The sequence below is a fragment of the Thalassophryne amazonica genome, chromosome 4 (assembly GCF_902500255.1).
Source record: "Thalassophryne amazonica chromosome 4, fThaAma1.1, whole genome shotgun sequence".
Taxonomy (NCBI): domain Eukaryota; kingdom Metazoa; phylum Chordata; class Actinopteri; order Batrachoidiformes; family Batrachoididae; genus Thalassophryne; species Thalassophryne amazonica.
In genome coordinates, this window is record NC_047106.1 from 1504566 (window position 1) to 1522394 (window position 17829).

The window sequence follows — 17829 nt, forward strand, 5'->3', positions numbered from 1 at the left end:
ATAGAATCTGACCCAGTGGTGCAACCCGTACAGATAATAGCATTGGGCCAAGACCTGGCCCCTGAGGCACGCCATTTTTCACTGCAGGAAGTTCAGACAGATTTGGTATTGTTATAAATAACCTAATGCATTCAGCCTGACAAGTATGGAAGTACCTGATCAGCGATTTATTCATCTGTGGTTCTTGCTACAGTGCCAGCTTGGCGTTCTGCCCTTGGGTACTGGGAATGACCTGGCACGGGTTTTGGGCTGGGGATCTGCCTGCGATGATGACACCCAGCTCCCTGAAATACTGGAGAAACTGGAAAGAGCCAGTACGAAGATGTTGGACAGGTAATACACAGCAGAATGTCAGACGACAAATAGCAGGAACAGTGACGGGAACAGCGGCGGTTCCGTGGACATGTCTGCCGAGCGTCCGAACAGGCCTTCTCCTATTTCCTCTTGCTGCTGCTGTTAATAAGCCATTTTCCTTTGCTTTTAATGCTTTGCATTAGAAGTCTTAAATGTCAAAGTAACAGCACATTGTTCCAGGATGATGCTGGGAAGTGGTTAATTCCCGGTCCCTTGCTCTGTCAGAGGGGAGGAGAATGTTGGATCTGGAGCAGACAGGTATAACTTCAGTCATTTAAGCAGGATTAAAGCTGCAATGCCCTTTGTATCTGTAGGTGGAGTATTATGGTTTATGAGACTAAGTTTCCACGACAATATTCTGCTTCCACCGTCACAGACAACTGCAGCGACGACTCTGAGGTAATGTTGTTTTTCCTGCTTTTACTCAGGTGATTATTGGAACTCTGATGTAGGAACAGTTCTTTTTTAACATTACGATTTTATAAATAAACTGAAATTCAGAGATAGGCAGCACCACTGGAATGCTCACAGGAAATGTGTCCACATCATTTCCTGTCCTCACCGGCCCATCCTGAACACAGTGAACACTGAACATGAATCCTGAACACTGCATCCAGGACTGTGGATGCATCTCAGGCCAGCACAAAACACTGCACGTCAATCTGCGGCTGCCTTCGACGATGACCCGAGTTCATGAACGAGGACAAGGAGCTCCTGGTCACAGCTTCGGTGGAACGTGAAGGAGCCCAGCAGTAAACGAAACGACGAGTCGCTTTAAAGAGTGTCTTTACATTTCCTGAGCTCAGTTTGCATGTTTACCATCGTAGGATCCTCTGAATCCTGCCAGATGCCACCGGCCACATTTTCATGTCTTCATCACTTTACAGAGTGGTTTTAGCCATTACATAACTGTTGTTCAATCAATCAATCAATCAATTTTTTTTATATAGCGCCAAATCACAACAAACAGTTGCCCCAAGGCGCTTTATATTGTAAGGCAAGGCCATACAATAATTATGTAAAACCCCAACGGTCAAAACGACCCCCTGTGAGCAAGCACTTGGCTACAGTGGGAAGGAAAAACTCCCTTTTAACAGGAAGAAACCTCCAGCAGAACCAGGCTCAGGGAGGGGCAGTCTTCTGCTGGGACTGGTTGGGGCTGAGGGAGAGAACCAGGAAAAAGACATGCTGTGGAGGGGAGCAGAGATCGATCACTAATGATTAAATGCAGAGTGGTGCATACAGAGCAAAAAGAGAAAGAAACAGTGCATCATGGGAACCCCCCAGCAGTCTACGTCTATAGCAGCATAACTAAGGGATGGTTCAGGGTCACCTGATCCAGCCCTAACTATAAGCTTTAGCAAAAAGGAAAGTTTTAAGCCTAATCTTAAAAGTAGAGAGGGTGGCTGTCTCCCTGATCTGAATTGGGAGCTGGTTCCACAGGAGAGGAGCCTGAAAGCTGAAGGCTCTGCCTCAGACGACAACAGACGTTGTTGGTAGATAAGAATATTTTCAACACACACATGCCCGTCTTGATTCTAAACGCCACTGGAATTTGTTTTGCTCATCACTCAATGACTCATCTTTAACCGCTTATCCAGGATAGGGTCGTGGGGCAACAGCTCCAGCAGGGGACCCCAGACGTCCTTTTCCCGTGCCACATTAACCACCTCTGACTGGGGGATCCCGAGTTGTTCCCAGGCCAGTGTGGAGTTATAATCTCTCCACCTAGTCCTGGATCTTCCCCGGGGTCTCCTCCCAGTTGGACGTGCCTGGAACTGCTCCCTAGGGAGGCGCCCAGGAGGCATCCTTACCAGATACCCGAACCACCTCAGCTCGCTCCTTTCAGCGCGAAGGAGCAGCGACTCTACTCCGAGCTCCCCACGGATGACCAAGCTTTTCACCCTATCTCTAAGGGCGACATCAGCCACCCTCCTAAGGAAGCCCATTTTGGCTGCTTGTACCCGTGATCTAGTTCTTTCGTTCATGACCATAGGTGAGAGTAGGAACAAAGATTAACCAGTAGATCAAGAGTTTCACCTATGGGCTCAGCTCCCTTTTCCTCACAACAGTACGGCAGAGCGAATGCAACACCGCCCCTGCTGCGCCGAATCTCCGGCCAATCTCACACTCCATTGTACCCTCATTTGTGAACAAGACCCCGAGGTACTTGAACTCCTTCACAAGACCTCATTCCTTACCCGAAGTAGACAATCCATTGGTTTCCTGCTGAGAACCATGGCCTCAGATTTAGAGGTGCTGATCCTCAGCCCAGCCGCTTCACACTCGGCTGTGAACTGATCCAGTAAGTGTTGGAGATCAAAGGCCGATGAAGCCAACAGGACCACATCATCTGCAAAAAGCAGTGATGCAAAGGAATATGTTGGAGACCAGGGAATTCTCATAAATTAGATTTGGTTGTTCATGAGAGCTGCAAATGTGTTTTCTCTGCTTAACCATAAACATGGCAGGCTTATCAGCCCGTTGTTTTCCTCCATAAGAATTTCTACGGCTTTGGTGAAGCATTTGGGTGCCTTCTTATCTTTTGCAACTCCAGTCGTTGCACACACGGACAGAAACTGACATAAACTTAACTCATCTGCCACTCACACATGGACAGTGACTGATACGAATGCTCCCACCCCTACCCCTCCTTTGTGTTCCTGTCCCCATCCAAGCCCCCGCTCACGCCACTCCCTTCCCCCTCTGGGACGCAGCGTGGCTTTAGCTGCTGCAGCTCCCCATTCCCCCCCCCCCCCCCAAGATGGCTGTGCAACCACGTGTTGCTGCGGCCCCCCCACACTCACATTTCCTCAATTCGGATGACGGACTGTTTCAGTTTAGCGTACATAAACAATCAAATGTATATGTGCGGTTGTTTTAATTCTGGTGTGTGCCATTATTATGTTCAACTAGTAATAATTGTGGATTAATTGCTGTATATTTGTCTGAGGTAATTGGGTGTGAAATGAATTGCACTTTTAGGGATCAATAAAGTTGTCTGAATCTGAATCTGAGACCCTGAGCCCACCAAACTGGGACACTCCCCCCCCCCGACTATGCCTCAATATCCTGTCCATGAATATCACAAACAGGATTGGTGACAAGGCGCAGCCCTGGTGGACGCCAGCCTCCACTGGAAAGGAGTCCAACTTACTGCTGAGCACCCAAACACAGCTCTCACTTTGTGAGTACAGAGATTGGATGGTCCTGAGAAGGGACCCCCTCACTCCGTCCTCCTGCAGCACCTCCCACAGTATCTCCCAGGGTACCCGATCATATGCCTTCTCCAAGTCCACAAAACACATGTAGAATAAATTTCATTTTTGTGGAATTTATTTTAGACGTAATTTATACAAAACACCAACTTCTTATTAACCAAAACAAAATAGTGTCAGATCTCCTTTACATGTATGTGGCTTAATTTTTTATTTGTATTTTATTGTTTCGAGAGGTGCACCTAACAATGATTTTTATTGATTTATCTGTTTATTTATTTATTTTTTTATGCTTCATCTATCAAAAAACATCTGGTTAGACCATCTGGAGTCTTGAGGATCATGGGCACAGATGTTTGGTGATCCTGATGTCTGTGGTCTTCAGGGTCCTGGTACTTCTGTGGGTGTGAGATTGAGACTCTCACCACTGACGTCACTGACACGTCTGTGTGCTGGGTCTCTCCAGAGGATCCTTGACAGCAGCTGGAATGAGTTTGCAAAATTATTGTTTCCTCTGGAAGACCTGTGAGATGTGACGCTCTTTCCAGGTCATCATCAGGAAAGCAGAGAAGATCACTGGGTGCTCTCTACCCACAGTGAGGGACCTTCACGGCTCTGACTGTCTCAGGAGAGCCAACACCATCCTAAAGGACTCGTCCCACCCTGGACACTCTCTGTTTGAGCTGCTGCCATCAGGCAGACGGTACAGGACCATTAAAACAAGAACAAACAGACTGAAAAACAGTTTCTACCCAACTGCTCTTAGAGCTTTGAATGGAACCAAACAGCCAGGTCACATGACATATTTGGAATGAGGGAAATATTTGTTTATGTGCAAATATCCACAGTTTGTACATACTTTTCTCTTTATATATATATATATATATATATATATATATACATTTTTCTACTATTATATACTTTTTTTTTCTTTTTTAATGTTCGCTCTGGACACACCTCTTTCATTCTGTTAAATGCTATTTTTCGTTTCTTCTCCACACCTTTTAAGTCTGCATGTGGTTTAGTCAGGTTTATATTTGCACTGAAAGGCTGCAGCTTAACTTTTGTTCTACTTTTGCAATGACAATAAAGTATGTATCTGAAAGGCCAAGGATCTGCTCATGTATGATGTGGCTGCAGCATGTAGCTGGATGGTGTTGGAGGTGTGAATCGAACCCTGGTCTACCTGTCTGGGTTCTACTTTGGACCCCACGTGGTTCTGCCGTGTGCTGGATGCTGGGACATCCCACACCAGTGCATGCTGCCAGACCTTAGAGGACATTTGTTGGATTTATGTACTCTTCTGTCTCTGGTCCAGGTTCAGCAAATCCTGACCTACGAGGACTCTGTGGCAGTTCACTTGTCCAAGATCCTGACCTCAGACCAGCACTCTGTTGTCATCTCCTCTGCCAAGTATGACTTTGTCTGCCTGTCTGTGTCTGTCTGTCTGTTTGTCTGTGTGGTTTTAATTTGTCCTACCTGATTGTCTATCTGTGTCTTCAGGGTTCTGTGTGAAACTGTGAAGGACTTTGTGGCTCGCATTGGTAAAGCTTATGAGAAGAACATGGAAAACTCAGAGGAATCTGAAGCCATGGCCAAGAAGGTACCAAACAACTGATATAGAAGTGTCTTTGTGAGGCAAAACTTTTGCAGCACAGCTGCAGTCGTACATAAACACAAAATCTGAGCAAGTGCATTTGTTTCATTTCTAGTCAAAATATCTCCTCTGCTCTGAACATTAGACACAAATGTCACATCCACCACACTTTGACACACCATCCAGGATCCTGACTAGCAACCATGCAGGCAGATCAGCTGCCTGTACCTTTGTCCCCTAGTTGCTCCCGGTCTGTAGTGAGCGCCTTGTATGGCAGTACCCTGACATTGTGGTGAATGTAAGGCATTATTGTAAAGCGCTTTGAGCGTCTGATGCAGATGGAAAAGTGCTATATAAATGCAGTCCATTTGTCATACCAGTCTCCAAACAGTAGCCATGTAGCACCACAGCCAGGTGACATGGACGTGTCCTTGGCCACTTCCAGTTGGTGGGTCCTCAGCACGCAGGCACCTCTGTTCAGGGAAGGACACCACATGGTTCCATTTCCGTTGTTGATGCTCTCTCACAACACAAGCAGTCCATCTGGGACCATTCTTTGGACATGAATCCATTCCATTGGTACACAAAAACTCTGCAGACACCTCGTACCAAAGACATCCAGTCAGGCATTCAGGTGCTGCAGTCCTACAGCACAACTGAAAGCACCAGGAACCTGAAGACACCGTCATCCTCCTACGCTCTTCCAAGATGTTTCTCAACTTCAGAAACCAGACCTGCCAACCTGTACGCATTTTGACACTGAAGCACCCTGGGGCAATTTGTCACTCAAAAGTCCCCAAACAAGGAACCGACGACGGAGTAGGAATCAAAGAAAGGTGCTCTGCAAAAATCCTCATTAAAAATAAGCTTTTTGGGTGGGTTTGGCTTACTTAATCTTTGTTATTACTGTTGGGCTGCAAATATCTGAACACTTCTGTTTTGGATGAATTTCAATCTTGATAAATCACCAAAATGGGGAATCCAAAATAACACATTAAGTAGCTAAAGCCTAGGTCCCACCGAATAATGAAGGATGAAGAAGGAGCCACGCAGCATGTTTTCTTTGCTACGAGAGGGTTTCTTCAACTATCGTGGGAGTTTCGTGGCTCTTAGAGGCATTATCTTCAGTTAACGAGGCTCCTCTCTGAGCGTGGCGCTAATTTCAAGGAGTTCAAAATTTAGCAACAACATCGTGGCGCAGTTTGTGTTCGAGTTACTGCGATGGCTTAGAGGCATTTACGTGGTGCTTACAAGTCTGCTAAAAGCCCATTATCCGTGCACCTGTCACCTTCGCAGGACCTGAGAGGCTGTTTTTGGAGCGGCTCTCCTCTTGCGCACACAATTCCACCTGCTCTGTGCGCTGGACTCTATATAAGATAATTATTTTGTAGTGGATTAATCATTTTCTGCCAAACCTTGGATGCTGAAAACACCTCTAATCACTTCTGGAATTAATGGATCACATGAGCGCCGCTGTGTGTGCGCACTGAGGCAGTGACTCATCATCATGCTTCAAATGAGCATTTAGGCAGAACGCCAGCTCACAAAAGAGTGATTTTTCAGTCAATATTGGACAAACACAAAGTTAAAATTTGGCTGACTGCGTGAAAGCGGATGTGTGTTTAAAGCCATGGAAGATAATAACTCCAGTGGAGCAGCTAAGAGCAGAAGCTGTGTGGCAACACAGGTGGAGAGCGCGCAAAAGACTGATTTTGAAGACATAACACAAAAGTAAAAGTTGTATCATGACAACTTGTAAGCTGCGGAAGAAATATATACGAGGTCTGTTAGAAAAGTATTGTACCTTTTTATTTTTTCCAAAAACTATATGGATTTGATTCATATGATTTTACATCAGCCAAGCTTGAACCTTCGTGCGCATGCGTGAGTTTTTCCACGCCTGTCGGTTGCGTCATTCACCTGTGGGCAGGCTTTGAGTGAGCACTGCTCCACCCCTCTCGTCGTTGTTTCATTGTCAGAAAATGGCGGAATGATTTGGTCTTTTTTTCCATCAGAATTTTTTCAGAAACTGTTAGAGACAGGTAGCTGGAAACCATTCGAAAAATTTATCTGACTTTCGGTGAAAATTTTACGGGCTTCACAGAGAATAAGGAGTGTTACTACAGCTTTAAGGATGGCCCACAATGGTGCACGGCGCGCCGCGCTTGGAGCCGCCATCAAGAGGCAGAAAGCACCACATCATTTTCATGCCTATCTCGGCTTTAAGTGCTTACCAGTCGAGTGAGTATAAGAGAAATTGTGGAGAGCTGGGCTTGTCCCAACTTGTCCTCTAACACTCCAAAACGGAGGTGTTCCTTTGTCTCGCTTCATCAGCGAATCGGTCGTGACGCACAAAGCCTCCGCGCGGCTTTCCATGACAAAATCTCTTGTTAAAAGTGAAATCTGCCAGAAAATGGCTGATGTCCAGCTCTTGTGATAACCAGAGAAACTGCACACGATGGTCCCGGCTCCACAGAGCCATCCATTTAGAAATGATGTATGTGGTGTATTTATTATGATTTTAATGGAGCCTCCCAGGGATGCAAAATGAATTTCAGTTTTAAACTGGCAAATAAAATATATATCTATATCTATCTATAACTCAAAGTTCTTGTTCGACACTGTGGCAACACTTATTCCTGCTTTTAAACTCAGATAAAACTGAAGTTATTGTACTTGGCCCCACAAATCTTAGAAGCATGGTGTCTAACCAGATCGTTACTCTGGATGGCATTTCCCTGATCTCTAGTAATACTGTGAGAAATCTTGGAGTCATTTTTGATCAGGATATGTCATTCAATGCGCATATTAAACAAATATGTAGGACTGCCTTTTTGCATTTACGCAATATCTCTAAAATCAGAAAGGTCTTGTCTCAGAGTGATGCTGAAAAACTAATTCATGCATTTATTTCCTCTAGGCTGGACTATTGTAATTCATTATTATCAGGTTGTCCTAAAAGTTCCCTAAAAAGCCTTCAGTTGGTTCAGAATGCTGCAGCTAGAGTACTGACGGGGACTAGCAGGAGAGAGCATATCTCACCCGTGTTGGCCTCTCTTCATTGGCTTCCTGTTAATTCTAGAATAGAATTTAAAATTCTTCTTCTTACTTATAAGGTTTTGAATAATCAGGTCCCATCTTATCTTAGGGACCTCGTAGTACCATATTACCCCATTAGAGCGCTTCGCTCTCAGACTGCGGGCTTACTTGTAGTTCCTAGGGTTTGTAAGAGTAGAATGGGAGGCAGAGCCTTCAGCTTTCAGGCTCCTCTCCTGTGGAACCAGCTCCCAATTCAGATCAGGGAGACAGATACCCTCTCTACTTTTAAGATTAGGCTTAAAACTTTCCTTTTCGCTAAGGCTTATAGTTAGGGCTGGATCGGGTGACCCTGGACCATCCCTTGGTTATGCTGCTTTAGAGGTAGATTGTGGGGGGGTTCCCATGATGCACTGTTTCTTTCTCTTTTTGCTCCGTATGCATCACTCTGCATTTAATCATTAGTGATCGATCTCTGCCCCCCTTCACGGCATGTCTTTTTCCTGGTTTTTTCCCTCAGCCCCAACCAGTCTCAGCAGAAGACTGCCCCTCCCTGAGCCTGGTTCTGCTGGAGGTTTCTTCCTGTTAAAAGGGAGTTTTTCCTTCCCACTGTGGCCAAGTGCTTGCTCATAGGGGGTCGTTTTGACCGTTGGGGTTTTTCATAATTATTGTATGGCCTTGCCTTACAATATGGAGCGCCTTGGGGCAACTGTTTGTTGTGATTTGGCGCTATATAAGAAAAAAGTTGATTGATTGATTGATTATTCATGGACAACCACATGTAGTTCGCTCTCCTTTTACAGCACAAGATTTCCTGGATTACTTTGAGAAGAAAATAGAAGACATCAGGTTAAACATATCCCAGCATGCCTTAACCCAGCCACTACACCCTGCTATTGAGGTGGGCGCCACTACTGAGGTATTACCTAGATTTAAAGAGTTTGATAGTATCTCACTAGGCATGCTGACGAAACTCGTAATGTCAACAAAAAGCACAACCTGTTTATTTGATCCTATACCAACAAAACTGTTTAAGGACCTGTGGTCCACTCTTGGGCCGACTGTGCTGGAAATTATTAATCTTTCTTTAACTTCTAGATCTGTTCCTAAACGTTTCAAATCTACAGTGATTAAACCATTACTTAAGAAACCTAATCTTGACCCTAGTGTATTGAAAAACTATAGGCTGATATCAAATCTATCATTTTGCTCTAAAAGTTTGGAAAAAGTGGTGTCAGGGCAGCTCATAGACTATCTTACTGAGAATAATCTCATTGAGCCACTGCAGTTGTTGTATGGCTGGGGGGCCTGGCTGCCTTTTTGTTTCTGTCTTTTGTTTTTCCTTCCAGGTGGCTTGCATTTGGGACTGAGTGGCTGTGTTGCTGAGGTTATCAGGACCTCACCCTGATCACCTGCGCCTCGTCAGGACTCACAGCTGAGGTGCATCTATATGGATTGGAACATGGTGGCATTTAAGACTGGAGTATACAGTGTGTATTTGCCAGAGACTCGACCTTGTGACCAGACGGGTGACATCGTCGTCTCGGGAGCCATCTCATCATCAGTGGATGCAGAGAACGTCCAGGGTTTGATGCACGGTCTGTGAAAGAGGAGGGGGTGAGGTCTCACGCTCGTCAGCACACTTCCTGAGGTACGTTAGATTTTGTGACTAACATTTATACAGTCAGTAAATGTGGTGTCCCTCACACCTTTTTATATTGAGCTGTATGTTAGTCATGTATCGGCTTCCACTGCAGTGGAGTTTTGTGAACTGGATGTTCCATGCCTGCAGGTTGGGAAGCTGATTAGTAATCAAGCCAGGAAGTGTTTGCTGTTTGTACACCTTTAAGTGTTCTCTCTGTGTGTAGAGTGTGGACTCACATAATGGTTCCTTCTTTCACAGACTCGGTTTGTTGCGGCCACCTGGGGGGTGTCGGCGGGGTCCTTGGGTCCGAACAGCTTCTGGCTCCGGACCGTTAGCGCTGCTGGGAGCGCACCACGTCAGACCGCACTTTCTTTTGTTATTTTTTGTATCACTGTTATGTATTAAATTCAGTTAGCCTTTGTACCGTGCTCTGCTTATTTCATACTGGGTCCTTCAAACGCTGGTCGGTTCTCCGAGCTGCGTCCGACACATAACAGCAGTCTGCTTTTAGAAAATATCATTCCACTAAATATCATTGACTCTGATTGTTTACTTTTTTGTATCCTGTTTGAGGCGTGTATTGCTATATATATATATATATATATATATATATATATATATATATATATATATATATATATATATATATATATGTACGAGGTCTGTCAATAAAGTATAGGTCCTTTTTATTTTTTTCAAAAACTATATGGATTTCATTCATATGTTTTTACGTCAGACATGCTTGAACCCTCGTGCGCATGCGTGAGTTTTTCCACGCCTGTCGGTGACGTCATTCGCCTGTGAGCACTCCTTGTGGGAGGAGTCATCCAGCCCCTCGTCGGAATTCCTTTGTCTGAGAAGTTGCTGAGAGACTGGCGCTTTGTTTGATCAAAATTTTTTCTAAACCTGAGAGACACATCGAAGTGGAAACGGTTCAAAAAATTAAGCTGGTTTTCGGTGAAAATTTTAACGGCTGATGAGAGATTTTGAGGTGATACTGTCGCTTTAAGGACTTCCCACAGTGCGAGACGTCGCGCAGCGCTCTCAGGCGCCGTCGTCAGCCTGTTTCAAGCTGAAAACCTCCACATTTCAGGCTCTATTGATCCAGGACGTCGTGAGAGAACAGAGAAGTTTCAGAAGAAGTCGGTTTCAGCATTTTATCCGGATATTCCACTGTTAAAGGAGATTTTTTTAATGAAAGGCGTGCGGGCGGGTCCGCGCGTCGGGATGCAGCCGGCGCGGTGCGGCGGCACAGGAAAAACACCTCCGTGTTGATAACCATTTGTAAAATCCAGGTGGCTTTTGATGGCTTTCAGTGGAGTGAGTATATGAGAAATTGTTTAACAGCTGGACATGTTCCAACTTGTCCTTAAGGCTTCCAACAGAGGTGTTTTTTCTGTGGCAGAGCGTTGCGGCGGCTGCGAGCCGACGCTGCAATGGTGGATGACTTTGGTCTTTGCCTCTACTGGTGGTTGTCTCTCACTGCGGTATTGTATCACTTCCTGTTCCGGAGCACAGCGGTGTTTTTCTGTATCTGTTAGCTGTTTAATCTGCGCAGTTAGATTGATCTAGTTATCTAGATTACGATTTGTTTCCCAGTGTAATCTTTACGTGCCTTAACTAAAGCACTCCTTTTGCTGAATCACCTCTAAATTATTTACACATTATTCACTTTGCGTGTTTTTAGGAATCCGCTAGCTTAGCGTAGCTACTAGCTCTTAGCCGATTTAGCATGGCGGCTTCTCCTGTCTCTCCCGCACTTTTCTGCTCTGGGTGTGAAATGTTTAGTTATTCCTCGGCCTCCTTTAGCAGTAACAGTACTTGTAATAAGTGTAGCTTATTCGTAGCTTTGGAGGCCAGGCTGGGCGAATTGGAGACTCGGCTCTGCACCATGGAAAATTCTACAGCTAACCAGGCCCCTGTAGTCGGTGCGGACCAAGGTAGCTTAGCCGCCGTTAGTTACCCCCTGGCAGATTCCGAGCAGCCGGGAAAGCAGGCCGACTGGGTGACTGTGAGGAGGAAGCGTAGTTCTAAACAGAAGCCCCGTGTACACCGCCAACCCGTTCACATCTCTAACCGTTTTTCCCCACTCGACGACACACCCGCCGAGGATCAAACTCTGGTTATTGGCGACTCTGTTTTGCGAAATGTAAAGTTAGCGACACCAGCAACCATAGTCAATTGTCTTCCGGGGGCCAGAGCAGGCGACATTGAAGGAAATTTGAAACTGCTGGCTAAGGCTAAGCGTAAATTTGGTAAGATTGTAATTCACGTCGGCAGTAATGACACCCGGTTACGCCAATCGGAGGTCACTAAAATTAACATTAAATCGGTGTGTAACTTTGCAAAAACAATGTCGGACTCTGTAGTTTTCTCTGGGCCCCTCCCCAATCAGACCGGGAGTGACATGTTTAGCCGCATGTTCTCCTTGAATTGCTGGCTGTCTGAGTGGTGTCCAAAAAAGGAGGTGGGCTTCATAGATAATTGGCAAAGCTTCTGGGGAAAACCTGGTCTTGTTAGGAGAGACGGCATCCATCCCACTTTGGATGGAGCAGCTCTCATTTCTAGAAATCTGGCCAATTTTCTTAAATCCTCCAAACCGTGACTATCCAGGGTTGGGACCAGGAAGCAGAGTTGTAGTCTTACACACCTCTCTGCAGCTTCTCTCCCCCTGCCATCTCCTCATTACCCCATCCCCTTAGAGACGGTGCCTGCTCCCAGACTACCAATAACCAGCAAAAATCTATTTAAGCATAAAAATTCAAAAAGAAAAAATAATATAGCACCTTCAACTGCACCACAGACTAAAACAGTTAAATGTGGTCTATTAAACATTAGGTCTCTCTCTTCTAAGTCCCTGTTGGTAAATGATATAATAATTGATCAACATATTGATTTATTCTGCCTTACAGAAACCTGGTTACAGCAGGATGAATATGTTAGTTTAAATGAGTCAACACCCCCGAGTCACACTAACTGTCAGAATGCTCGTAGCACGGGCCGGGGCGGAGGATTAGCAGCAATCTTCCATTCCAGCTTATTAATTAATCAAAAACCCAGACAGAGCTTTAATTCATTTGAAAGCTTGACTCTTAGTCTTGTCCATCCAAATTGGAAGTCCCAAAAAACAGTTTTATTTGTTGTTATCTATCGTCCTCCTGGTCGTTACTGAGAGTTTCTCTGTGAATTTTCAGAACTTTTGTCTGACTTAGTGCTTAGCTCAGATAAGATAATTATAGTGGGCGATTTTAACATCCACACAGATGCTGAGAATGACAGCCTCAACACTGCATTTAATCTATTATTAGACTCAATTGGCTTTGCTCAAAATGTAAATGAGTCCACCCTGTTATGTGTCGGACGCAGGCGGAGGACTGACCAGCGTTTGAAGGACCCAGTATAAAATAAGCAGAGCACGGTACAAAGGATAACAAAATTTAATGACAGAACAATGATGTGGAAAATACAACAAATGAGTGCGCGGTCTGCGAGGTGGTAATACGGTGTGCTCCCAGCTGCACAAACGGTCCAGAGCCAGAAACAGTTCGGACCCAAGGACCCCGCCGACACCCCCCAGGTGGCCGCGACAAACCGAGTCTGTGAAAGAAGAAACCATCATGTGAGTCCACACTCCACACACAGAGAGACCACTCAAAGGTGTACATAAACAGCAAACACTTCCTGGCTTAATTACTAATCAGCTTCCCACCCTGCAGGCATGGAACACCCTGTTCACATACTCAAACTGCAGTGGAAGCTGATTAAACGACTAACATAACAGCTCAGTACAATAAGGTGTGAGGGACACCACATATACTGACTGTACAAATGTTAGTCACAAAACCTAACGTACCTCAGGAAGTCTGCTGACGAGCGTGAGACCTCACCCCCTCCTCTTTCACAGACCATGGTGTCAAACCTGGTACAGTCTCTGCATCCACTGATGATGAGATGGCTCTCGAGACGACGATCTCACCCGTCTGGTCACAAGGTCGAGTCTCTGGCAAATACACACTGTGTACTCCAGACTTAAATGCCACCATGCTCCAATCCGTGTAGATGCACCACAGCTGTGAGTCCTGACGAGCTGCACATGATCAGCCTCAGCTGATCAGGGTGAGGTCCTGATAACTCAGCCACACAGCCACTCAGTCCTAAACGCAAGCCACCTGGAAGGAAAAACAAAAGACAGGACAGAAGACAGAAACAAAAGGCAGCCAGGCCCCCCCCAGCCATACAACACACCCACCATCTTGTTCTGACTTATGGTATGGAAATTGAAGACTTAACAGTATTCCCTGAAAACTCCCTTCTGTCTGATCATTTCTTAATAACATTTACATTTACTCTGATGGACTACCCAGCAGTGGGGAATAAGTTTCATTACACTAGAAGTCTTTCAGAAAGCGCTGTAACTAGGTTTAAGGATATGATTCCTTCTTTATGTTCTCTAATGCCATATACCAACACAGTGCAGAGTAGCTACCTAAACTCTGTAAGTGAGATAGCGTATCTCGTCAATATTTTTACATCCTCATTGAAGACAACTTTGGATGCTGTAGCTCCTCTGAAAAACAGAGCTTTAAATCAGAAGTGCCTGACTCCGTGGTATAACTCACAAACTCGCAGCTTAAAGCAGATAACCCGTAAGTTGGAGAGGAAATGGCGTCTCACTAATTTAGAAGATCTTCACTTAGCCTGGAAAAAGAGTCTGTTGCTCTATAAAAAAGCCCTCCGTAAAGCTAGGACATCTTACTACTCATCACTAATTGAAGAAAATAAGAACAACCCCAGGTTTCTTTTCAGCACTGTAGCCAGGCTGACAAAGAGTCAGAGCTCTATTGAGCCGAGTATTCCTTTAACTTTAACTAGTAATGACTTCATGACTTTCTTTGCTAATAAAATTTTAACTATTAGAGAAAAAATTACTCATAACCATCCCAAAGACGTATCGTTATCTTTGGCTGCTTTCAGTGATGCCGGTATTTGGTTAGACTCTTTCTCTCAGATTGTTCTGTCTGAGTTATTTTCATTAGTTACTTCATCCAAACCATCAACATGTCTATTAGACCCCATTCCTACCAGGCTGCTCAAGGAAGCCCTACCATTATTTAATGCTTCGATCTTAAATATGATCAATCTATCTTTATTAGTTGGCTATGTACCACAGGCTTTTAAGGTGGCAGTAATTAAACCATTACTTAAAAAGCCATCACTTGACCCAGCTATCTTAGCTAATTATAGGCCAATCTCCAACCTTCCTTTTCCCTCAAAAATTCTTGAAAGGGTAGTTGTAAAACAGCTAACTGATCATCTGCAGAGGAATGGTCTATTTGAAGAGTTTCAGTCAGGTTTTAGAATTCATCATAGTACAGAAACAGCATTAGTGAAGGTTACAAATGATCTTCTTATGGCCTCAGACAGTGGACTCATCTCTGTGCTTGTTCTGTTAGACCTCAGTGCTGCTTTTGATACTGTTGACCATAAAATTTTATTACCGAGATTAGAGCATGCCACAGCTATTAGGCACTGCGCTGCGGTGGTTTGAATCATATTTATCTAATAGATTACAATTTGTTCATGTAAATGGGGAATCTTCTTCACAGACTAAGGTTAATTATGGAGTTCCACAAGGTTCTGTGCTAGGACCAATTTTATTCACTTTATACATGCTTCCCTTAGGCAGTATTATTAGATGGCATTGCTTAAATTTTCATTGTTACGCAGATGATACCCAGCTTTATCTATCCATGAAGCCAGAGGACACACACCAATTAGCTAAACTGCAGGATTGTCTTACAGACATAAAGACATGGATGACCTCTAATTTCCTGCTTTTAAACTCAGATAAAACTGAAGTTATTGTACTTGGCCCCACAAATCTTAGAAACATGGTGTCTTACCAGATCCTTACTCTGGATGGCATTACCCTGACCTCTAGTAATACTGTGAGAAATCTTGGAGTCATTTTTGATCAGGATATGTCATTCAAAGCGCATATTAAACAAATATGTAGGACTGCTTTTTTGCATTTACGCAATATCTCTAAAATTAGAAAGGTCTTGTCTCAGAGTGATGCTGAAAAACTAATTCATGCATTTATTTCCTCTAGACTGGACTATTGTAATTCATTATTATCAGGTTGTCCTAAAAGTTCCCTGAAAAGCCTTCAGTTAATTCAAAATGCTGCAGCTAGAGTACTAACGGGGACTAGAAGGAGAGAGCATATCTCACCCATATTGGCCTCTCTTCATTGGCTTCCTGTTAATTCTAGAATAGAATTTAAAATTCTTCTTCTTACTTATAAGGTTTTGAATAATCAGGTTTTATCTTAGGGACCTCATAGTACCATATCACCCCAACAGAGCGCTTCGCTCTCAGACTGCAGGCTTACTTGTAGTTCCTAGGGTTTGTAAGAGTAGAATGGGAGGCAGAGCCTTCAGCTTTCAGGCTCCTCTCCTGTGGAACCAGCTCACAATTCAGATCAGGGAGACAGACACCCTCTCTACTTTTAAGATTAGGCTTAAAACTTTCCGTTTTGCTAAAGCTTATAGTTAGGGCTGGATCAGGTGACCCTGAACCATCCCTTAGTTATGCTGCTATAGAGTTAGACTGCTGGGGGGTTCCCATGATGCACTGAGTGTTTCTTTCTCTTTTTGCTCTGTATGCACCACTCTGCATTTAATCATTAGTGATCGATCTCTGCTCCCCTCCACAGCATGTCTTTTTTCCTGGTTCTCTCCCTCAGCCCCAACCAGTCCCAGCAGAAGACTGCCCCTCCCTGAGCCTGGTTCTGCTGGAGGTTTCTTCCTGTTAAAAGGGAGTTTTTCCTTCCCACTGTCGCCAAGTGCTTGCTCACAGGGGGTCGTTTTGACTGTTGGGGTTTTTCCGTAATTATTGTATGGCTTTGCCTTACAATATAAAGCGCCTTGGGGCAACTGTTTGTTGTGATTTGGCGCTATATAAATAAAATTGATTGATTGATTGATTGATTGAACACCCTTCCTTCCTTTATCCGCTGTATAACCTCTTTGTATGTAAAAGTGCCCTTGTACAACACCTTAAAAACATGTGTAACTTTTTGATTTTGTTTGTCCATAACAATTCATGTTATTCATTTTGTATGGTAGTACTAATGGGAGATTGTTAGAGAGCTTTGTGTGTGTTGTTGGTGTGTGCATGTAGTTATCTTTGTGTGTAATTGTTTGTAGTTGTATTGCTGCCTTTGTTTGTATATTTTGTTATGTATGTACTGTTGCATGTCTTGCCCATTGGATGTCTTGTTGTTATTGTTGAGGACCCCCTTGAAAACGAGATGATAAATCTCAAGGGGTTTATCCTTTCAAGTTAAATAAAAATAAATGGTTCTTGGTCCAGTGAGACATTGGCATCAATTTGACCAGTTTACGCTCAGCCTAGGCTCGTGTGTTATACATCACATGGACAAAGTGAGGAATCTTGGGGTAATTTTTGATCCTACATTGTCCTTTGACCTCCACATTATAAATATTACGAGGACTGTTTTCTTCCACCTGCGAATTATAGTGAAGATTTGTCCCATCCTGTCTATGGCTGATGCTGAGACCCTGATTCATGCATTTGTTTCTCCTAGATTGGACTACTGCAATGTTCTATTTTCCTTGTTTACCGCAGTCCAGCATTAGGGCTCTCCAACTGGTTCAAAATGCTGCTGCCAGACTTTTGGCAGGAAGCAGAAAGTTCGATCACATGACACCCATTTTGGTGTCTCTTCACTGGCTTCCTGTCCCAGTGAGATCAGATTTTAAGGTTCTGCTACTAGTCTATAAAATTGTTCACAGACTGGCGCCTCCCTACCTAGCTGACCTAATTAAACCTTACGTACCGGCCTGGCTTTGCGTTCCCAGGGTGCAGGACTACTTTGTGTCCCTAGGGTGAATAAAAAGTCTGTGGGTCACAGAGCTTTCTCTTATCGTGCCCCTTTTCTGTGGAATGATCTC

General features: G+C 44.3%; 1 protein-coding gene across 4 annotated transcripts in view; it reads left to right on the forward strand.

Annotated features, from left to right (window-relative positions):
* Positions 1-17829, forward strand: part of LOC117509345 (diacylglycerol kinase delta-like) — a 275606-nt gene that overhangs the window by 53324 nt on the left and 204453 nt on the right. For all 4 annotated transcript variants that reach the window (XM_034169013.1, XM_034169012.1, XM_034169014.1 and 1 more), the window contains 4 exons: positions 194-333; positions 669-753; positions 4891-4985; positions 5076-5175. In XM_034169013.1, the coding sequence (XP_034024904.1) occupies positions 194-333; positions 669-753; positions 4891-4985; positions 5076-5175 (420 nt within the window). The remainder of the gene's footprint in view (positions 1-193; positions 334-668; positions 754-4890; positions 4986-5075; positions 5176-17829) is intronic.